Source organism: Salmo trutta, chromosome 25, assembly GCF_901001165.1.
Source record: "Salmo trutta chromosome 25, fSalTru1.1, whole genome shotgun sequence".
In the NCBI taxonomy this organism is placed as follows: Eukaryota; Metazoa; Chordata; class Actinopteri; order Salmoniformes; family Salmonidae; genus Salmo; species Salmo trutta.
Genome location: NC_042981.1, coordinates 7,025,418 through 7,049,348, shown reverse-complemented (window position 1 = coordinate 7,049,348; position 23,931 = coordinate 7,025,418). Strand labels below are relative to the sequence as shown.

General features: G+C 40.5%; 2 protein-coding genes across 2 annotated transcripts; both read right to left on the bottom strand.

Moving 5' to 3' along the window:
• Positions 1–9,862: 9,862 nt before the first annotated feature.
• Positions 9,863–12,264, bottom strand: LOC115161935 (thrombomodulin). Its single transcript, XM_029712779.1, has one exon. The coding sequence runs from the start codon at positions 11,802–11,804 to the stop codon at positions 10,515–10,517; it is 1,290 nt and encodes a 429-aa protein (XP_029568639.1). The 5' UTR covers positions 11,805–12,264; the 3' UTR covers positions 9,863–10,514.
• A 1,918-nt stretch (positions 12,265–14,182) lies between these two features.
• LOC115161934 (complement component C1q receptor-like) lies at positions 14,183–17,166 on the bottom strand. The gene has a single exon (XM_029712778.1). It carries the CDS (start codon positions 16,806–16,808, stop codon positions 15,021–15,023), a length of 1,788 nt encoding a protein of 595 aa, XP_029568638.1. The 5' UTR covers positions 16,809–17,166; the 3' UTR covers positions 14,183–15,020.
• Positions 17,167–23,931: the final 6,765 nt, after the last annotated feature.

Genomic DNA, 23,931 nt, shown 5'->3' with positions numbered 1-23,931 from the left:
TTTAAGATCAGACAAAACTCTTGGTGATGGAGGAGGCAGAGAAGGTGACCGTGGTCACCATAGAGGAGGCGGAGCAAGAGACCGTGGTCACCATAGAGGAGGCAGTTGAGGAGGGGCTCGCGGTGACGGATGCTGTGGCGGATGAATCAGAATTAGTTGGGTAACATAGATAATTAAGATGTTTTATTTGCATAATATGCTTATGTGAGATACTTGTCATATGTGAATGTATCTGTTAAACCATGTGAAGGGATGGCGTGATTAATGGGGAACCAATTACTTGTCTCCACAATGTCTGTGCGCAAGTCACTCCCTCCTTTGGCATTGGGGGAAGGTGTATGGCCGTGTCTGGACCATTGTATGTCCTATTTGATGTTGCACTTATCTTGGGATAGTGTATAACCTAGAGGCCCACTCCACTCAGTGAGCTTGTCTAGGGGTGGAGTCAAGAGGAGGTTGACTTGAGATGGGAGTATCTAGAGTTGTCAATTGATTTATGCCATTGGATGAGCTAATGGTTCTGTACCAGGAAGACACGGTTCCAGTTTGGGGTAGGAGGGCCAGACACTGGTCTATACAATGAAAACTGTAGTGTATGACAGCATTAACCATTAATTCACATAGACAGTGTAGTGTATGACAGCATTAACCATTAATTCACATAGACAGCGTAGTGTATGACAGCAGTAACCATTAATTCACATAGACAGCGTAGTGTATGACAGCAGTAACCATTAATTCACATAGACAGCGTAGTGTATGACAGCGTAATTGTCAGGAAAAGTCATTATAAAAAGTTGTATTCTTTTTTTAAATCAAAGTTTCCTCATTCCTCGAGTTTTCCAGACATAGCCTAGGTTACATGCCCTGAAATAAACAGGAGTAGCTGAGATGGCGCCGAAGAGGATGGCAGATGTTTTACATGCTCCTAACCAACTGTGCTATTTTGTTAGTTTTTTTGCGTTGTTTGAAACTTTTTTTAAACTTATTTTGTACATAATGTTGCTGCTAGGGTTAGCTACGTCTGGTAAGATGAGGGGTGGGGGTGTGTGTCTACTTGCCAATAACAGCTGGTGCGCAATGTCTAATATTAAAGAAGTCTCGAGGTATTGCTCGCCTGAGAGTACCTTATGATAAGCTGTAGACCACACTATCTACTAAGAAAGTTCTCATCTATATTCTTCGTAGCCGTCTATTTACCACCACACCCCGATGCTGGCAATAAGACCGCACTCAGTCAACTCTATAAGGCCATAAGCAAACAAGAAAATGCTCATCCAGCAGCGGCGCTCCTAGTGGCTGGGGATTTTAATGCGGGCAAACTTAAATCAGTTTTACCAAATTTTTACCAGGATGTCACATGTGCAACCAGAGGAACCAGTGGCCCAAGAAGAAGCACATTAAGGCCCTGGAGTGGCCTAGCCAGTCTCCAGACCTTAATCCCATAGAACATCTGTGGAGGGAGCTGAAGGTTCGAGTTGCCAAACGTCAGCCTCGAAACCTTAATGACTTGGAGAAAGATCTGCAAAGAGGAGTGGGACAAAATCCCTACTGAGATGTGTGCAAACCTGGTGGCCAACTACAAGAAACGTCTGATCTCTGTGATTGCCAACAAGGGTTTTGCCACCAAGTACTAGGTTTTTGGCCTTTCTAGGGAGTTTTTCCTAGGGAGTTTTTCCTAGCCACCGTGCTTCTTTCACATGCATTGCTTGCTGTTTGGGGTTTTAGGCTGGGTTTCTGTACAGCACTTTGAGATTTCAGCTGATATACGAAGGGCTATATAAATACATTTTATTTGATTTTATTTGATTACTAAGTCATGTTTTGCAGAGCGGTCAAATACTTACTTCCCTCATTAAAATGCAAATCATTTTATAAAATTTTTGACGTGTTTTTTTTTCTTTTGGGCTTGAAGTTGTCATGGTTCCACCTGTCACCACAGGGCGGCAGAGACCGTCCTTGAGACAATAATGGCAGGTGGTTTCTATCACTTATTATGATTTCCATTTAAGAAAGGTGTGTTTTCTGTTTCCCTTTGCAGTAGCTTGATTCGTTTGCCGTGTGCGTTTGTCTCCTGAGTTTCTAGCCCTAGTGTTTGTTGGTTTCCTAGTGTTACTGGAATCCTTATGTTACCGTTTCTCAATAAAGTATTTTTGTTTATCTGGTCTCTTTTCTGCTCCTGGGTCCAACCTCATATCGTCACAGAAGTATTAGACTTCATTGATATCAACAATACCTTTAAAGGTAAACTGGATAAAAAAAATATGTATGCTTAGCTCTGGAATCTATATGATACTTCATACTGAATTCTTTAATTTTTGTGGATGTACAACTATTCTCCAGCAAAATTACCCATCAAACTGTTCAAAGATTCACGAACAAGCCCTTTCAGCCTGGAAACGATGTTATGTCCACAACTCCTCCCCATACAAGGCACTTTTGTGGAACAACAAAGATATTGTTGTTAAAAAACAAGTCTTTGTTTTTTGCTAAGTGGTTGAAAGAAATATTATATTTGTGCTTGATTTATTTGATAAAGAAGGAAATATACTCTCTTATAGGAAGTTCTTAGAAGCATATAACTTCTCAATACATTTATGTTAGAATGTTTCCCCCTGCTGGATAAGAAATGTAATAATATATACATTTTTAACTCCAAGAACAAGATCTCTCCTAGAGGGATATTATTCTGGAATGCATTTTTTACTGAAATTAAATGGAAGAAAGCTTTGTTGTTCCCTCACACATTTTGTAAATCAAATCAAGTAAAATAAACTCACTTTAAAATCTTGCACAAAATAAACCCTTGCAATAACTTGTCTAAATTCATGGACTAAGAGGACATGCCTTTTCTGTGATAAAGAAGGGGAAACTATTATACCATTTTTTTGATGAGTTTGACTCTGAAGTTATTTTGAAGCGAGTTAAGTATTAACATTTCTAATTTCATCAATAAAACCCATGTATTTACAATGAAAGATGTAATATGTTATTATTCAAATGAAAACAAAACTTACTGAATTAATCGTTTATTTCTTCATTCTCTCTGGTAAATTGTATATACACAAAAACAGATATTTGAAATCTGTCCCCAAATGCAATATATTTTTACTTGAAATCCAATATGAAATTAAATATCTAGAATTAGTCAATAACAAAAAACACTGTATTCTTACAACTCTATCATAGGTTTGTAACTGTAACCCCTGACCTTATTTTATCTGTGTTTATAAAAACATGTTTCATATTGATATTTGAGCCTTGAGAACCTCTGAAAAATACTATTTAAACATTCATCAACCTTTATATTGCCATTCAGCCCCTATACCCATTATTCACATAAAGTCCATAACCGCATCTCTATTGCCATGGTTTTCAGCACAGCATATTTCTGATAAAAAAGACAGATAGGTACTGAATTCTCACTGCCTAACTAAATACAGCACCTGGGCCACTATTTGGCTTTCACCTTTTTTTAACCCAAGCAAATAAACGCACCTGTCGCAAAACATGTCGCATGTCAATAGGATGCAGTGGTAGCCTACAGAAAGAAGGCACGTAAGGTAATAAACATACTAGCATGGTAGGCTATATGTACAGCATATAAGCTATGATGACATACAGTAGCTATACAGTAGCTACACCTAGCCTATTACAGGCCTATAATAAACTCCTCTATGAACATGCGCTTATTGTCGCATATAGCCCTATATTGCGTGGCCTATTTGAAGGTCAGTCGGCAATATAATAAGATATAGCCTAATAAATTGTTACCTCTTACAAATGGTAACAGGAGCCCTCCAAGGCCTGTAACACTGTATCAGCCCCCTTTCAAAACGCCCTAATTCTTCATGACATCCCTGGCGCAGGTCCACTGATGTCAAGAATTTGCCTACATATTCAATCTAAGTATTTACTTTACAAAATGCTTTATTCCCATCACTTCTGCTGATTGTTTTCTCGTTACTCCCAGTAAAATCACTAGGCCTACTAAAGTTGTCCACTGCTCGTAACCTGCACTATATCAATCAGCATTGTGCCAGGTTCCTATCTTAATAGGCTATCTTTTTGTTAACTGTATACTATATATTGTTTTATACGATAAATATAGCAACTGACATCAATTCATTTTGGTAAAACAACTGTCAAATCATGTGCGGCTGTAAATAGGGATACGTTATTGTCCTTCATCAGCCAGTAAGCTTCAGTAGGACACATGGAAAGAGCCCCTATGTCCCACCATTTGAAATGATGGCGTAGGGTACAATGCCCTGCTGAAGTATATGGGTTAGGCAACAGTACATTCCACACAATATCAGATTTTCATTGATACACCGCTAACTGATTTAAAGTCAAACATAAAAAACGAGTGTTAGGCTACTGTTAGATTTGGCGAATGACATTTTTAGAAAGGTATTGTTGTACTTACAGTGTTGAAAGCGGCAGCAATGGCTTACAGCATGCTGCACCAACACTTTTTATTACAGCAAAATAATTCATTCATACTAATGTATGTAATTGTTTGAAACACACAGAGCTGTTAGTGCTCAATGCATTGATTTATTGACATCTTTATTTTACTGGTATATTTTAACAGTCCCATTAAGACCAACGACTCTTTTGCATCTCAAAATTACACAAAAATCACAATCACAGCAGCGTAGAAAATACAACAACAAACAACACAATCATGAAAACCATCTGACTACAGTCCTATCCCATACAGACACTGCTGGGAGGGGGGCAATAGGGGCCCACCCTGAAGACCACCTGGCCACAGTCCTATCCCATACAGACACTGCTGGGAGGGGGGCAATAGGGGCCCACCCTGAAGACCACCTGACCACAGTCCTATCCCATACAGAGACACTTCCATGCCCATAAGGGTCCTGGACTTGGGCAGGCCATGACAATTTAATTTAAATTTTTATTTCACCTTTATTTAACCAGGTAAGCTAGTTGAGAACAAGTTCTCATTTACAACTGCGACCTGGCCAAGATAAAGCAAAGCAGTGCGACAAAAACAACAACACAGAGTTATACATGGAATAAACAACCGTCCAGTCAATAACACAATAGAAAAAAAGAAAGTCTATATACAGTGTGTGCAAATGGCATGAGGTAAGGCAATAATAGGCCATAGTAGCAAAGAAATTTCAATTTAGCAGATTAACACTGGAGTGATAGATGAGCAGATGATGAGCAGATGATGGTGTGTAAGTAGTGATACTGGTGTGCAAAAGAGCAGCAAAGTAAATAAAAACAATATGGGATGAGGTAGGTAGATTGGGTGGGCATTTACAGATGGACTATGTACAGCTGTAGCGATCGGTTAGCTGCTCAGATAGCTGATGTTTAAAGTTAGTGAGGGAAATGTAAGTCTCCAGCTTCAGCGACTTTTGCAATTCGTTCCAGTCATTGGCAGCAGAGAACTGGAAGGAAAGGCGGCCAAAGGAGGTGTTAGCTTTGGGGATGACCAGTGAGATATACCAGCTGGAGCGCGTGCTACGGGTGGGTGTTGTTATCGTGGCCAGTGAGCTGAGATAAGGCGGAGCTTTACCTAGCATAGACCTATAGATGACCTGGAGCCAGTGGGTCTGGTGACGAATATGTAGCGAGGGCCAGCCGACTAGAGCATACAGGTCACAGTGGTGGGTGGTATAAGGGGCTTTGGTAACAAAACGGATGGCACTGTGATAGACTACATCCAATTTGCTGAGTAGAGTATTGGAAGCTATTTTGTAGATGGCATCGCCGAAGTCGAGGATCGGTAGAATAGTCAGTTTTACTAGGGTAAGTTTGGCGGCGTGAGTGAAGGAGGCTTTGTTGCGAAATAGAAAGTTGATTCTAGATTTGATTTTGGATTGGAGATGTTTGATATGAGTCTGGAAGGAGAGTTTACAGTCTAGCCAGACACCTAGGTATTTGTAGTTGTCCACGTATTCTAGGTCAGAAGGGTCCCGATTATTGATGTTAGTCGGGCCTGCGGGTGCGGGCAGCGAACGGTTGAAAAGCATGCATTTGGTTTACAATACCAGTGAGAGGAACCTATTGTGTTTCTGCAACAGAGAAGGAGTGTTTATCTGGGACATTCAAGGTGTCAACTCTACCTAGTCAGAAGGTATAAATATGTGCTTGTGGGTAGAATAAACTTGGTTTGAGCTTTTCTGGTTGTCCGTTACAGTTTTTGCTCTATTTGTTCAGAATCTAACATACTTTCAGGCCACTGCGGGACCTCAGCAACCCACTCCTGATGCAGAACGTTGTTGATTTCCAGCTCTACCCGGTTTCCATCAAGGAGACTGGTCTCCTCCTTCATTCTTTTGACATTCTGAAAAAATACAATTAAATTAAGGAATAACATACAGTTGAATTCAGAAATGTACAGACGCAGACTCAGTCTCAACCTTTAAGTCTTTACTGAAGACTTATCTCTTCAGTAGGTCCTATGATTAAGTATAGTCTGGCCCAGGAGTGTGAAGGTGAACGGAAAGGCTGGAGCAACGAACCGCCCTTGCTGTCTCTGCCTTGCCGGTTCCCCTCTTTCCACTGGGATTCTCTGCCTCTAACCCTATTACAGGGGCTGAGTCACTGACTTACTGGTGTTCTTCCATGCTGTCCATGGGAGGGGTGCGTCACTTGAGTGGGTTGAGTCACTGACGTGGTCTTCCTGTCTGGGTTGGCGCCCCCCCTTTGGGTTGTGCCATGGCGGAGATTTTTGTGGGCTATACTCGGCCTTGTCTTCGGACGGTAAGTTGGTGGTTGTAGACATCCCTCTAGGGGTGTGGGGGCTGTGCTTTGGCAAAGTGGGTGGGGTTATATCCTGCCTGTTTGGCCCTGTCTGGGGGTATCATCGGATGGGGCCACAGTGTCTTCTGATCCCTCCTGTCTCAGCCTCCAGTATTTATGCTGCAGTAGTTTATGTGCCGGGGGGCTAGGGTCAGTCTGTTACATCTGGAGTATTCTCTTGTCTTATCCGGTGTCCTGTGTGAATTTAAATATGCTCTCTCTAATTCTCTCTTTCTTTCTTTCTCTCGGAGGACCTGAGCCCTAGGACCATGCCTCGGGACTACCTGGCATGATGACTCCTTGCTGTCCCCAGTCCACCTGGCCATGCTGCTGCTCCAGTTTCAACTGTTCTGCCTGCAGCTACGGAACCCTGACCTGTTCACCGGACGTGCTTGTTGCACCCTCGACAACTACAATGATTATTATTATTTGACCATGCTGGTCATTTATGAACATTTTAACATCTTGACCATGTTCTGTTATAATATCCACCCGGCACAGCCAGAAGAGGACTGGCCACCCCTCATAGCCTGGTTCCTCTCTAGGTTTCTTCCTAGGTTTTTGGCCTTTCTAGGGAGTTTTTCCTAGGGAGTATTTCCTAGCCACCGTGCTTCTTTCACATGCATTGCTTGCTGTTTGGGGTTTTAGGCTGGGTTTCTGTACAGCACTTTGAGATTTCAGCTGATATACGAAGGGCTATATAAATAAATTTGATTTGAAATTTGATTTGACATACACCTTAGTCAAATACATTTAAACTCAGTTTTTGTCACGTCCTGAGGGGTTATTTGTTATTGGTCAGGACGTGGTAGGGGTGTGTTTGTTTTGTGTTGTCTGGGTTTTTGGGTTGTGTTCTATGTTTTGTATTTCTATGTTCTATTTTCTAGTTTTTCTATTCTATGTCTAGTTTATTGTTTTGACCTTCAATTGAGTCAGTTGTTCCTCGTTGCCTCTAATTGATGATCCTATTTAGTAGGGGTGTTTTTCTATGTGTTTTGTGGGTAGTTGTTTCGTGTATAGCTGTAAGCCTTACAGGACTGGGTGTCGTCGTTGTTTTTGTATACGTGTTTTTTTGTTTTGGTTTTCCTTCTTTCTGCCAATAAAAAAGAAGATGAGTATACAGACTCCCACTGCATTTTGGTCCACTTTATACGACGGCCGTGACAGTTTTACACAATTCCTGACATTTGATCCAAGTAAAAATTCCCTGTCTTAGGTCAGTTAGGATCACCACTTTATTTTAAGAATGTGAAATGTCATAATAATAGTAGAGAATTATTTATTTCAGCTTTTATTTCCTTCATCACATACCCAGTGGGTCAGAAGTTTACATACACTCAATTAGTATTTGGTAGCATTGCCTTTAAATTGTTTAACTTGGGTGAAATATTTTGGGTAGCCTTCCACAAGCTTCCCACAATAAGTTGGGCGAATTTTGGCCCATTCCTCCTGAAAGAGCTGGTGTAACTGAGTCAGCTTTGTATGCCTCCTTGCTCGCACACGCTTTTTCAGTTCTGCCCACATATTTTCTATGGGATTGAGGTCAGGGCTTTGTGATGGCCACTCCAATACCTTAACTTTGTTGCCCTTAAGCCATTTTGCCACAACTTTGGAAGCATGCTTTGGGTCATTGTCCATTTGGAAGACCCATTTGCGTCCAAGCTTTAACTTCCTGACTGATGTCTTGAGATGTTGCTTCAATATATCCACATACTTTTCCTTCCACATACTTTTCCTCCTCATGATGCCATCTATTTTGGGAAGTGCACCAGTCCCTCCTGCAGCAAAGCACCCCTACAACATGATTGTCACGCCCTGACCTTAGAGAGCCTTTTTTATTCTGGTCCTCGTGTCCATCCTCATGAAGTTATGCAGGACACAGGTAGCCTTCACACACCTGAATTCCTCCAGGAGGCAGTCCCAGATGGCCCTGGTCACCCAAACCTTGCAGTGCCCTACACGTTAACTGTAGGCGATCGTTTTGAAGGAATCTCCAATTACAAGGTATCTGTAGGAATGTGAAAGACAATGTAATTATTAGACTTTTACATCACCAGGTCATTGTGGATTACTAAAGTATAATATCCCTGATAACAAATCATGATAACCTTGGATTGATAGATGCATGGGCACACATATGTGTGTACCTTCCCTATCCCGAATAGCCTACTCACTTTGACAGTTGGGGCTGCTATCCTTTCACCCTCCTCCAAGACTGTTAGCTAGCTACCTACAAATGTATTTGGAGTTTGTTTTTTACAGTGATAAATACATCAAGATAGCAGCTCATTTGAGTTAGCCTGCACTGTAGCTAGTTAGCTAATAATACATCTGTGGTTTTTTACATTTTCTAAATGTATTTACTTACTTGTGGACAATTGGAAACAGGGCAGCAAAGTTTGTTTGCCACCAGAGCGTTTTAGAGGATATTAAATGTACCCATTTAATAACCAGACCTTCATACAAACTTGCAATGCTGAATTCTTGACGCACAATGGAACATGCTACTATATGCTGCCATATGCTGCCAGCACGCCCACAAGCGAGTGGGCGGCCTAAGCGGTATCTAGTGTACATGCAACATAACCTGAAACCTTTTCCTAACCATAACCCAATTATCCCAACATGACACGTCAATTCTCCTAACCTGCCACTTTAATTATCATAACTTGCTACGTTAGTTATCCTAACCTCTCAGATTAATTATCCTAACCTCTCACGTTAATTATCCAAACCTGCCTACTGGGCCTGGCTAAAATGCTACAAGGAAGCAGCAAGCAGCCACTCAAAATGTGTGCCATGATAGTCTGAAACAGACCCCTGTGTCTTTTTGTACTTTGGATCTAATGGTAGACAAAGGAGAACAGTCATATCCTGTTCCAAAATACTACTCATATAATGGAATGTTAATTGTATTTTCTTACACTGTAAAAGATGTGGTGATGTTAGGTACACCACATCTACATGCAAAAGTTGATTAGTCAATGGGCCAAGTGAAATGAGCACGTTGATTTGTTTGTACATTTGTTTTGACAAATTGAGGTCATTGTAAATATTGAGACAGAAACTGCTGTATCTATGATATATATTTTTATTTCACCAAATAAAGTAACAAAAATGTGTCCTCTAATGGATGTTCTTGGGGCTTCATTTTACAATACCGATAATAACAACAGGGTCGAAAAAAAGTGATTCTACCAAACTACAACATCATGGGTAAGCTCAGGACCTCCTTCAGCTTCTACATTTTGACAATTCATAGTCTAACACTAGCAGTATAATAATTGGGCCACATTGATATTATCAAAAGCATTAATATTCCGTGACATTAAGCAAGCAATTGTTATATTACTTTGATTGAAACAACCATATGCTCTTGTCTGGAAATGTGTATGCATCATTTGTAGGGTATCCATCAACGACATTTTTACTTTTATTTTGAATTTTTACTATTCATAAACCGTTTATAATTATTTTTTATCATACACTATTTAGCAACCATTATGAGAATGTTCTACATATGGAAATGCAATAAGTTGTTCGTTGTTTCTTTAAGACAGCTTTACTTAGACATCTTCATTTAGGTTTCATAACATTTATGACAACATGGCTATAGAGGTAATATTGAACAACAGTCACAACAGTAGCATCAACTACTGTTCATGTTGATAGCCAACCTCAGTAGCTTTTGCTCTCTTTTCCTTTAATGTGGCAGTCACTGGTTTCTATAACGCCTCATCATTACGTCCCTGTTGGCTATCAACATTCTGCTCATGACGCTTAATAACACAATACCGAACAACAAGTATCAGCACTATGATCGCAACTGCAATGAAAATCCATACCCAAATAAATCCCCCCGCTGTTGCTGATGACACATTACTTGTCAAGTTAAAACCTGGCGCTAAAAAGTCACTGTGGACAGCCGTTGTTTGGGGTACACTTTCATTTCCGTCTGTTTTGACACATTTAACGAGATTTTGAAGGGAAAATCCTGCTCTGCATGAACAAACAAAACTTCCAAACGTGTTAACACAGCGTTCCTCACAATATCCATTCTCGCATTCGTCAATGTCATGGCAATAATCATCACTCTTTATGAAGCCACTAGGACAATCACATTGTGTCCCAGCGCTGTTTCTGTCGCATATTACTGGACATTTGGCCAAAGGACAGTGCATTTTACACAAGTTGGGGTTTTCGCTACTTGGAATATAGCTTTCATAACACGTGCATTTGTAGCCCCCTGGTACCTCTGTGCACATATGTTCGCAAGGAGCCCCAGCGCAACCATCATTATTATAGATGACATCTTGTTTAGAAAACTCTTGAGCCTCCATGTGCGGTGTTTGGCACGTGCTTTTATGAACATTCTGACACAAAAATCCATCGACTTTTTCCTGGCAAAGTCGTTCTGTCCACATTCGATCGGTAGTAACGGACACACACCGTGGAGCGCAGACATTTACGTTGTCTTTCCAGTTGCTGAATTCTGTGATTTGAAATCCAGTTGTCCACTGGTATCCTCTCAATTTCGATTCGATGTTGCTACATCGGTCATCTGGTAGACGCAAACCGATCCAGAAGTCTCCCGTTACACCTACAAGCAAATCTCCAATCATTTCGTTTGATGCTGCAGATCGAACGGTCAATAACTCTCCTTCCATCTTTTGGCAATTTTTTCCCGATGTCTGGAAATCGACAGCACCCAGGGTTACAGCGTTGCAAATGTTCCCCTTGCACACGCAGGTAGTCGAGTCAATGCTTTCCCCTCCTACCGTTAGCATCAACATAGTTATAATAATTATGGTTATCAAACCAACAAAAGGATTCGTTCTCCTTGCCATGATCGCAGTGAACATCACAGGAGGATTCGTGGAGGTCAAAATCAATTTAGTTATACTGAGTAAACCATGAAAGGAGAAACAAGAGAGACAAACGATTAGAGGAAGGAAGGAAATGGAAACTGCCAGATTTGTTTCTAAAGTTATGACGTTTAAGCCTGTCACCTTCATGGCATAGATATCCGATTTTACATGTGACTTTTTTCCACTGTTACCCACAGCCACAAGTGAAAACTTTAACCACGGTGGTCAGTTGTACACAGTTTTGGAAAACAAGGTGTTTTCGTTTATTTGAATTTATATTTCAACATGAATGTTGCATTCTAATCATTCGTTGATACGCCTTAATTCATTGCAATTCGTCAGAGTAATACAATTTTATAATATTATAAAAATATAACATATTTTTGCAATTAAGTGCACGTGTGTGTGTGTGTGTGTGTGTGTGTGTGTGTGTGTGTACGCTCCGATACAATGTGTCTTTGTGATTCCTTGGCATGCTGTCAAAAATGTCTGGATATTAGTGAAAGGAGTGTAAATTGAAGGGAACAAATAATATTTTTTTCCTTTGTAGGTGCATTGAAATATTTTGTTTTACTAAGTCAGCCATATTAGTATGGCGCACCTGGAGCATATTTTCACCTACGGATGAAAAACGTGCCCAAAGTAAACTGCATGTTACGCAGGCCCAGAAGCTAGGATATGCATATAATTGGATAGAAAACACTCTAAAGTTTCCATAACTGTTAAAATAATGTCTGTGAGTATAACAGAACTGATGTGATAGGCAAAAACCTGAGAAAAATCCATCCAGGAAGTGAGATTTTTTTTATTTTTGTAGTTTTATATTCAATGCCTATACAGTAACCCATGATTTAGGACTCAAATTGCACTTCCTATGGCTTCCACTAGATGTCAACAGTCTTTAGAAATTGTTTCAGGCTTGTATTCTGAAAAATGAAGGAGTAAGACCACTCTGAGTGAGTGGACCCTGGGAAGTACCCTGACCTGTTTTCTTTTATATTGACGAAGCTATTGTCCGGGAGAAATGTTATTGATTATTATGACTAAAAACAACCTGAGGATTGATTATAAACATTGTTTGACATGTTTCTATGAACTTTACTGATACTATTTTCATTTTTCGTCGGCCTGTTGTGACTGTCTTTGAGCCATTGGATTACTGAACAAAACGCGCCAACAAAACTGAGGTTTTTGGATATAAAGAGAGACTATCGAACAAAACAAACATTTATTGTGTAACTGGGAGTCTTGTGAGTGCAACCATATGAAGATCATCAAAGGTAAGTGATTAATTTTATTGCTATTTCTGACTTTTGTGACTAATCTACTTGGCTGGTAACTGTATGTAATGTTTTGTGTGCTGGGCGCTGTCCTCAGATAATCGCATGGTATGCTATCGCCGTAAAGCCTTTTTGAAATCTGACACAGCGCATGGATTAACAAGAGGTTAAGCTTTATTTTGATGTATAACACATATATTGTGTTATACAATTGTGTTATGCAAGAATGTAAAATATTTGAATTAAGTATTTTTGAATTTTGCACTCTGCAATTTCACTGGATGTTGGCCAGGTGGGACGCTACAGTCCCACGTACCCTAGAGAGGTTTTTAAGTATATTAGACTTTTTAAATTGCAGATGTAATCAATAAGATGTCATCTGTGAACTTGAAGCAAAAAAATGCTGTGTTGTTTGGATGACCCATTTGATGGGTTGCAAGCATTGGGTCACTTGGGTTGTTTTCTTGAAAAAGAGCAAGGTCGGGTTGTTGTTGCTGTGTTTTTGATGTTGGGTTATTGAGACATGACCCATTGAGTGGGGTTAATTCTCCCTCCCCCACGTTAGGCTGCGTTTCATTAATGTTTGATCCCAAGGGAGACATTAGTAATGGCTGCAGTTTTCGGGTTGGCTATTTGTTTCAAGTGTATTAGTATGTAAATAAATCTCTTTGCCAAAATGCGTCATCTCTCCCATGTCTTATTCGACTAGTAGTTGTTAATTTCGGTTGCCTACCCTGATGTGAATTTTGTTCTATAGAAAGTATTTGACTCTGATGTGTGCCACAGAAAGCAGTTGACTAGCTACAACATTAAGGAAATTAGAAGGGGGGGGTCGGGTTGGCAAGGCTATTTTCTTGCCTGCCGAAATTCTCCCCCCCACCCACTTCTATCTTGGGACTGCAAGGCCTGGCACACTTCTGAATAATTTTAGTAGCTCATGTTGACCAGTAGTGTGTGCAACATAAATTATTTGACACTAGCCACAAAATTAAGTAAATTAGGAGGGGGGAGGTTTAGAGGAGGGGGCAGGTAGCTTAGTGGTTAGAGTGTTGGACTTGTAACCGAAAGGTCGCAAGATCGAATCCCCGAGCTGACAATGATTTTAGTAGCTCATGTGCTGTTCCTAGGCCTTCATTGAAAATAAGAGTTTGTTCTTCACTGACTTGCCTGAAGGTTGAATAAAAAAATATATGCAAGTACACTACACATTAACTCACCACTGGGATTTAACACTACATAAGGATCTGTTAGCAGAAAAAATATTTTATTTAGAAAAGGAAAACAAATATGTTTGCTTTACAGAACTTTTTGTTGTTGATGCCATTTTACAGCTAATTTCCTGCAATTCTACACATTTCACAATGGGGTGGGGAGACATTATTGCAGGTTTAAAATACGATTTCCTGCAATTCTACACAGAGCATGGAGGTCAGGGCCCCTGGGCACTTGCCCTACATGCTATTGGTAATTCAGATATGATTATTACAAGTTTAGATAGCTGGCTAGACTAACTAAAATAACTTATCGATCTAAAAAATGATAACTGACATGGGCTAAATGAGTGACCGTCAGTGAATGATAACAAGAGGAAAACTGTTGATGCACAACCAAGATTAGAAGTTGCACACCATGTATTCTACTATTCCAACTCAACAGCGAGTTGAGACCCTGTCTGAGGTCTGTTAACCACGCACAACGTGACTGGACTAACTACCCGCACACAGCAATGGACTGTATAAAAAAACAGCAAAAATATAAATAATGATTACCGAGCAATAAAGTAAGAAATAACCCACTGCTGGGTCAAAATACATGAATAACAATAACTCAGGAAAAGAGTAAAAAGCAACCCAACATTTTTTTGGGGAGTGTATGACGATGAAATAACATTGTTAAACCATTATGAATAAAACATACTTAAAATTTGATGAGGTACAGGCAATGATCTCAGACACGCTGTAAAATGAAAACATTTTGTATTCAGATTCTTCAACGATTTTTTAAATATATTTTAGTAGGTAATGCAATGTCTCAATATTATTTAGATTTGTTATCGTTTAACATTTCAAGAGTTCAGATAATTTCAAGCTGTGCTTTCAAGTGACCCATCAAATGTTTCTAACCGAGTCTCTATACCAGAAGCCACCCAACAATAACTGTTAGCAGTGGCGATTTTCTTCCTCGCTTCTTTTTTGGAACGACTACATCGAAATATGACAATACCAGAGGTTACTGCAATGAGAATAAGTAGTGGAACAACAGAAGCAATGACGCAAATAAACAGCCAAGAGCTAAAAAAATTGTAATTATGCGTTGGCCCACTCATTCCAATGGTTTTGCTGGACGGCCTATCCTGCGTAATGTCATGCGTAATGTCGTGCCTAATAGAGTCTTGAGGTTGTCCGTGGGTGAACTGAGTCTCATTTTTTAATTCAACCGGCGATATGGTTATAGTGTCCATGGTCTCGTCGTGTTTGTCAGTGTCTCTATGATCACTTGACGTCTCCGCAGTGGAGACAACAGTCACATCTCGAATGCAGGTGATTCCATTAGGGTGTAACCGGAAGTTCTGATGGCAAGAACACCTGAAACTACCAATGGTATTAGTGCACTTGTCCTCGCATTGATTACTGAAGCATTCGTCTATGTCTATACAAGTATGACCGTCCTCAGACACAGTGAACCCCTCGATGCAATGACAGGAGAAGGATCCTTCAGAGTTAAGACATATTTGTGGACATCTAGATTCCGTGCACTCGTCTATATCGTGGCATTTGCCATCAACCATTGTGTAGCCTCCCTTGCACCTACATGTGTAACTACCTTGGGTATTGATGCAAGGATGACCATCGCAGGCATTAATGTGGCATTCATCAACATCAATACAACCAAATTGGTCTCTATCCAATTGGAAGCCGTTTGGGCATAGGCACGAGAAGCCCGTTGGTCCTGTTACACATTGGTACTGGCATGAAGAACTGTGACAATATTCCTTTAGGCCACATGATGCTTTGTCCTGTCCTAACACATAACCGTCCTTGCATCCACAACGGACACCACCAGCGTCACTATCAAAGCACAAATGATCACATCCACCGTTTTTATGGCCACAGTTCTGTTTATCTGAGCCGCAAAACGGACCAGGGATAGTCCAACCATAAACACCATCCGTTAATTTACAAATAGAAACGTGATCATTGTCATTGCATTTTATCTCAGCATATGTTCCAAATGGGAATGCAGTCATGTTATTATCCCCATTTAATGGATTTGCTGAGAATGGGAGCATGTAATTCACTTGCTCTCCTCCTGCCAACAACAAAGGTTTACACATTCCCTTGAAATAGAATTTGCACGAGTAAAAAGCCTTGTCTTTGCAAGATCCATCCGTCCATTTCAATTCATTGTGACTCCATAAAGAATAATGTACCAACACGCAACGCTCCTCTGTGCAGGTGCTGCGAGGTTCCTTCTCCCAGTTCGAATATTGGGAATATTCCCCTCCAGATACCCACTTAAAACCGTTGAGACTCATGTCCCTTATAATGCAGTCGCCTTTACGCAATTTCAGTCCGATCCAAAATTTGAAGTCCAAATAGCGATGGCTTTCATCGATCTTTGAAAGGGATGACTGAAGTTCTGCTGTCTCGCTTTTGTCTTTAGTTGTTACCAAGTAACCTCCGTCACCATGGCATTTCAATCGAGCGTCTTCAAAGCTGACTCCCTCCATGTGAAAAGAGAAACAGGCATTGGATGTACACACAGTTGTTTCTCCGCCGGTGTCTGCTCCAGTTGCTCCCCACATAGAGAGTTGCAGTAAAAGTAACAACAGCATCATTCCCACATAATCCAATAAACCAACAGCAATCATTGATTTGATTTATTACAGGCTACATTTACGCCTTATTGGCAAACGGACGACAAATTAGGCTCCCTATTCCTTGCCAAAATACAAGTGGTGCGAATTTGAATTGTATGTTCAAGCTCCTACATCCTGTCTTGTATATAAACATTAGACAACAAAAAAAATTGCAGCAGATTTTTGTCTCCTGCAGAACAAAGTTCCATTGTGGAAACCAAAAACAATAGCAGCACCCTCATTGTTTTGACTTGTTTTCCTGATGGCTACGTGTTTAGTAAACGTGACAGACTGCTTGTTTGGCCTACACAAATTTTAGCCGATGTTGAATTGCAAACGCAAAACATAGCATTTAATGATTTCACAATCTATTAAACCAATTCCCATATGAAAGTAACAATTTGTATTTTTCATAGCCTATCATATTTATTTCGTTTATTTCGAAAGCTGTTGATTTCATAATTTATTTAGTTATGTTGAATAACTTAATAGGCTACATTTAAGTTTATAGAAATAAGCCTTCATTAAAAATTCCAAGTGGACAGACAAAAATGGCTTCCCAAATAGAAAGAATTCAAGAATTAGTTTCTATGTGTTGCAGAGAACAGGGCCTTTTCCTGACAACCATCTTTAACTCATTTAAAAGCTCTGCTGAAATGAGAGCCCGGAAAAATCCCAATAGTGAACTAGATGGTAACTTTACAAGTAAAGTTGTGGGGCTTGGAAGTTTAACAAGTTTTATGGTAACACTTTACTTGACACCCAGCATCATAACACATTATGACATGGTCATAACCATAACTTGTCATAACCTGTCATAATATGGTCATATTACTGTTATGACCCTTATATTTACACCTTCATTCAAATGTGTTTTTTCCCTGCCAAGAAGTTTCCTTCCATTTGAAAGTTTGTTTCTTAAGTCCTTTGTTGCAGTTGTAATTAATTCTTTACAGTCATGTTTTTTTTTCAGCATATTTTAAGTAACTTGCAGAAAATACACTTTATGACACTGTCATGAAGCATTATGACCAACCAGTGTCACTTTACTTGGACTAAGATAATACACTTTATGACTGTGAAGAATTATTATGACATCATCAACAAATAAGCCAAAAAGGCAGATCAAGTACATGTTCTTATGTAAATCATCAGTCTAAAAGAGGGTGTCTTGTCCTGCTCCTGAAATCTGCTTCTGCATTCAACCCAGTATTCAGCAACAGAGCATTGGGGTGGGTGCATGTCTGACATCAATTTGTGCGCAATAACAATAATAATTTAACATGGTCAATTTCAGAAACTGTTATATAACATAAACATACCGTTCACTTGTAAGTTACGGTGTAATGGAATGTTTTGCCTTGTGTGGAAGGTTGTGTGGGTTTCGTCATCTTATGTAGGTGTCATAACCAGCCATAAAATAATGCTATATATGTTACAACAGATAAAAATATGTGTCATCATGACAGTGTTATGACCATAATACGACAGTTTATGACAAGTTAAGTCAGCCGTTATGACATGGTTATGACTTTGTCTTAAGGTGTTATGACACTGTTTGTCAAGTAAAGTGTTACCAGTTTTACTTTAATTATATTTTTTGAATAGTGAAATAATTTCAAATGCCCATCCATAGTCATTAGTGGTCAATAGTTTTTGGTCAGTAGCTGTGGTCAGTAGTTGTGTGCTTGTGGTTCAGTAGTTTTGTGGTCAGTAGTTGTGGTTCAGTAGTGTTGTGGTCAGTACTTGTGGTTCAGTACTTGTGGTTCGGTAGTTTTGTGGTTGTGGTCAGTAGTTGTGTGGTCAGTTGTTGTGGTTCAGTAGTTATGGTTCAGTAGTTATGGTTCAGTAGTTGTGGTCAGTAGTTGTGGTCCAGTAGTTGTATGGTCAGTACTTGTGGTTCAGTAGTTGTGGTTCAGTAGTTGTGGTTCAGTAGTTGTGGTTCAGTAGTATTGTGGTCAGTAGTATTGTGGTCAGTAGTGTTGTGGTCAGTACTTGTGGTTCAGTACTTGTGGTTCAGTACTTGTGGTTCGGTAGTTTTGTGGTTGTGGTCAGTAGTTGTGGTTAGTAGTTGTGTGGTCAGTAGTTGTGGTCAGTAGTTGTGGTTCAGTAGTTGTGGCCATTACTTGTGTGGTAAGTACTTATGGTTCAGTAGTTGTGTGGTCAGTAGTTGTGGTTCAGTAGTTGTATGGTCAGTCGTTGTGGTTCAGTAGTTATGGTTCAGTAGTTGTGGTCAGTAGTTCTGGTCCAGTAGTTGTGTGGTTGTGGTCAGTCGTTGTGTGGTCAGTAGTTATGGTTCAGTAGTTATGGTTCAGTAGTTATGGTTCAATAGTTATGGTTCAGTAGTTGTGGCCATTACTTGTGTGGTAAGTACTTGTGGTTCAGTAGTTGTATGGTCAGTCGTTGTGGTTCAGTACTTGTGGTTCAGTAGTTGTGTGGTTGTGGTCAGTCGTTTTGTGGTCAGTACTTGTGGTTCAGTAGCTTTGTGGCCAGTACTTGTGGATCAGTAGTTGTGGTTCAGTAGTTGTGTGGTCAGTAGTTGTGGTCAGTAGTTGTCATCAGTAGTTGTGTGGTTGTTGTCAGTAGTTGTGTGGTTGTTGTCAGTAGTTGTGTGGTTCAGTAGTCATGGTCAGTAATTGTGTGGCTTTTGTCAGTAGTTGTGGTCTGTAGTTGTGTGATTGTGTTTCAGTAGTTGTGTTCAGAACTTGTGTGAATGTGGTTCAGTAGTTGTGGTCAGTAGTTGTGTGGTTGTGGTTCGGTAGTTTTGGTTCAGTAGTTTTGTGGTCAGTAGTTGTGGTCTTTAGTTGTGGTCAGTAGTTGTTGTTAGTAGTTGTGGTCAGTCATTGTGTGGTTGTGGGAGGTAGTTGTAGTCAGTAGTTGTGTGGTTCAGTAGTTTTGTGGTCAGTAGTTGAGGTCAGTAGTTGTCATCAGTAGTTGTGTGGGTGTAGTCACTACTTGTGTGGTTCAGTAGTCGTGGTCAGTAATTCTTTGGTTTTTATCAGTAGTTGTGGTCAATAGTGTTCAGTAGTTGTGTGATTGTTGTAGGTAGTTGTGGTCAGTAGGGGTGTGGTTGTGGTTCAGTAGTTGTGGTTCAGTAGTTGTGGCTTAGTAGTTGTGCGGCTCAGTAGTTGTGCGGCTCAGTAGTTGTGGTCAGTAGTTGTGTAGTTGTAGTCAGTAATTGTGTGGTTCAGTAGTCGTGGTCAGTAATTGTGTGGTTGTTTTCAGTAGTTGTGTGGTTCAGTAGTCGTGTTCCCTCCAATTAGTACGATATGCATTAGCTATCTTGTTGTGCATTTTATGTTATTGTTATGTGTCTATGGTTTATGGCTATGGGTTAAGGTTAAAGGGTTAAGGTTAGGGGAAGGGTTAGCTAACATGCTAAGTAGCTCAAAAGTAGTACGTAGTTGAAAAGTTGCTAAAATGCTAAAGTTGTCCATGATGAGATTCAAACCCCCAACCTTTGGTTTGCTAGACGTTCACGTTATATGCACACCCACCCACCCCGACCAACCACCCTCTTTTTTTGTTGCCTTATTAAGTAACCGTCTGTCTTACGTAACCATACCAAACGTATCATTTCATACTAATTTCAGTGTCCCGGATTTACGTTTACTATGTTACGTCTAGTCTATGAGACCAGGCTGCATACACAGGCCCGATTGCTTCTGCCAAATATAAGGCCCTGCCTGAAACCCAAAATAACTTCCTCAGTTAGTAAATCCATTAGCTGCTCCTCTCTGTCTGTAACTGGATCGCTTCCGCATACACTCTGCTCATGGCGACTCTGAGCGTGTGAGTGTCCATAGCAACGGCTCGACATGAGAGAGCAGTTAGCCGTTAGCTACTTTTCGTCACTCTAAACTCCGACAAAACTCAAGGAACGTTATTATTTTCTGTGAAATAATCTCTCCTCTTACATTTGACGAGGCTGAAGCACTTCTGACTTCGTGTTTTGATCTTAGTCAGATATAACTGTACTGCGTAGCAGTGCACCAGAAATTTACTGAGATTCAAAATGTCAGCGGTCAATTTAGTGATACCCAAGCCGTACCATAGTTACTGATGTGGTCAAAGTTGCTGATTTGTTTCAAAAGTTGGATTATTGAATTTACAGTGAATGGATTGTTGGAAGCGATGTCAAAATGGGGAGCTTTAGAATGCCATGAAAGTGAATAAATATTGACTTAAAGAAGGACAAAAAAAATTACAACTTAAAAAGTATAAAATATGTCAAAAAAGATGAATACAAGTGTAACAGTGTAGGTTGCGTCCCTCTCTTCGCCCCAACCCGGGCTCGAACCAGGGACCCTTGCACACATCAACAACTGACACCCCACGAAGCATCGTTACCCATCGCGCCACAAACGCCGCGGCCCTTGCAACGCAAGGGGAAACCCTACTTCAGGTCTCAGAGCGAGTGACGTCACCGATTGAAACACTATTAGCGCGAATCACCGCTAACTAACTAGCCATTTCACATCGGTTACACAAGCAAACCAAACCAGATCAGTCTACATGTTTTAAAGTTTGAACGGCGTTTCTAGCTTAAACGGTGTAGAAGGAGTTGAGTGCTAAGTAATTATAATAGAAGGAGGTAGGTTGAACATTTACGTGGGTGTTTTTTTTGCTTCGCAAGCCCCCATCATTTCTAAAAAGATAAAGGCAGGGTGCTAGGAAGTTCATGGGTCAGGTTGTGTGTGTACAGGATGGGGCCATATTTTTATGCGATTGTGGCGGGCTACTGATGGAATCTCAGCCAATCTCACCACTCTCAGCCAATGTAACCCTGTTTTTGCCCTTGGCAGACAGAGGGGCATTTCTTTTTTGTTATCAGTATAACTGATTTGAACCAAACATTGACAGATGTTCAAGATGTCTGTACATGATTGTGTTCTATAATGTTAGTGGTATTAGCTATCTTGTTGTGCGTATTATGTTTTTGTCATGTGTCTATGGTTTTATATAGTGGAGAAAAGTAAATGCAGACATTTGATATGATTCCCATATGGAATATTATTTATAATAATATTTTGAAGTATCTACCCACCGGGCACAAGCTGGTTGAATCAACGTTGTTTGAATGTTATTTGTCAACGTAGGCCGATTGTGACGTTGAATCTACGTTTTAAACACATTTGGATTTGCAAAAAGTTACCAGTACTGTTTTCATATAATTTCAACCAGCTTTGCAAACACTGCAATGAGGGTAAAACTTCAATACAATGACTTAACCTGTCTAACAGGGTTTTACAATATTCTATTAAACAAATATATAAACGTAAAGTGTTAGTCCCATGTTTCATGTGCTGAAATAAAAGATCCCAGAAAAGTTCAATATGCAAGAAAAGCTTGTTTCTATCAAATGTTGTGCACAAATTTGTTTACATCCCTTTTAGTGAACATTTCTCTTTTTCCAAAATAATCCACCCACCGGACAGGTGTGGCATATCAAGACGCTAATTAAACAGCATGTTCATTACACAGGTGCGCCTTGTGCTAGGATAATAAAATGCCACTCTAAAAGACCCAGGTGGTGATCCGTGATTGACTGTAGACCCTGCCACATACGTCTCGTGTCTGAGCCTTTGAATTGTGACCCTACTTTGTCTCTATACTGACGCTTAGCTTGTTTGATTGCCTTGTGGAGGGAACAGCTACACTGTTTGTATTCGGTCACGTTTCCGGTCACCTTGCCATGATTTAAAACAGTGGTTCACGCTTTCAGTTTTGGGTGAATGCTGCCATCAATCCACGGTTCCAGGTTGGGGAAGGTTTTAATAGTCACTGTGGGTACAACATCACCGATGCACTTGCTAATAAACTCGCTCACCGAATCAGCGTATACATCAATGTTGTTGTCTGAGGCTATCCGGAACATATCCCAGTCCACGTGATCTAAGCAATCTTGAAGCGTGGAATCCAATTGGTCGGACCAGCGTTGAACCGATCTGAGCATGGGCGTTTCCTGTTTAAGTTTCTGTCTATAGGCTGGGAGCAACAAAATGGAGTTGTGGTCAGATTTGCCGAAAGGAGGGTGAGGGAGGTCTTTGTACGCGTCGCGGAAGTTAGAGTAGCAATGATCCAGAATACTGCCAGCCCGGGTCGCGCATTCGATATGCTGATAACAAGGCTCCCTAAATTTTTTCAGATTAGCTTTGTTAAAATCCCCAGCTACAATAAATCCAGCCTCAGGATATACGGATTCCAGTTTACATAGAGTCCAATGAAGTTCTATCAGGGCAGTCGAGGTGTCTGCTTGGGGGGGGGGGGCTGTGATACACGGCTGTGATTATAATCAAAGAAAATTCTCTTCGTAGATAATGCGGTCGGCATTTGATTGTAAGGAATTCTAGGTCAGGTGAACAAAAGGACTTGAGTTCCTGTATGTTGTTATGATCACACCACGACTCGTTAATCATAAGGCATACACCCCCGCCCTTCTTCTTACCAGAGAGATGTTTGTTTCTGTCAGCGTGATGCGTGAAGAAACCGGGTGGCTGTACCAACTCTGATAACGTATCCCGAGTGAGCCATGTTTCCGTGAAACAGAGAATGTTTCAATTTCTGTTGTCTCTCTGGAAGGCAACCCTTGCTCGAATTTCGTCTACCTTGTTGTCAAGAGACTGGACATTGGCGAGTAGTATACTCGGGAGCGGTGAGCGATGTGCCCGTCTACGGAGCCTGACTAGAAGACCACTCCGTCTGCCCCTTCTGCGGCGCCGTTGTTTTGGGTTGCCTACTGGGGTCCGATCCATTGTCCTGGGTGGTGGTCCAAGCAGAGGATCGCTTCAGGAAAATTGTATTCCTGGTCGTAATGTTGGTAAATTGACGTTGCTAGTTCTTCCTGGCTGTATGTAATAAGACTTGAGATTTTCTGGGCTACCAATGTAAGAAATAATACATAAAAATACAAAATACTGCATAGTTTTCTAAGAATGCGAAACGAGGCGGTTTGGCTATTCTCTGTTGGCACTGTCATAACACTAGTAATGGCTGCAGTTTTCGCTTTGGCTATTTGTTTCAAGTGTATTATTCTATAAATAAATCTCTTTGCCAAAATTAGTCATCTATCCCATGTCTTATTCGACTAGTAGTTGTTCTGAAATGTTTATATCTTGCCTACATTTTACTCCCT

What these genes read in the sequence shown, in the direction of transcription:
- LOC115161935 (XM_029712779.1), bottom strand. Translation starts at nt 11,804, where the DNA reads ATGAAGGTGACAGGCTTAAACGTCATAACTTTAGAAACAAATCTGGCA.
- LOC115161934 (XM_029712778.1), bottom strand. Translation starts at nt 16,808, where the DNA reads ATGATTGCTGTTGGTTTATTGGATTATGTGGGAATGATGCTGTTGTTA.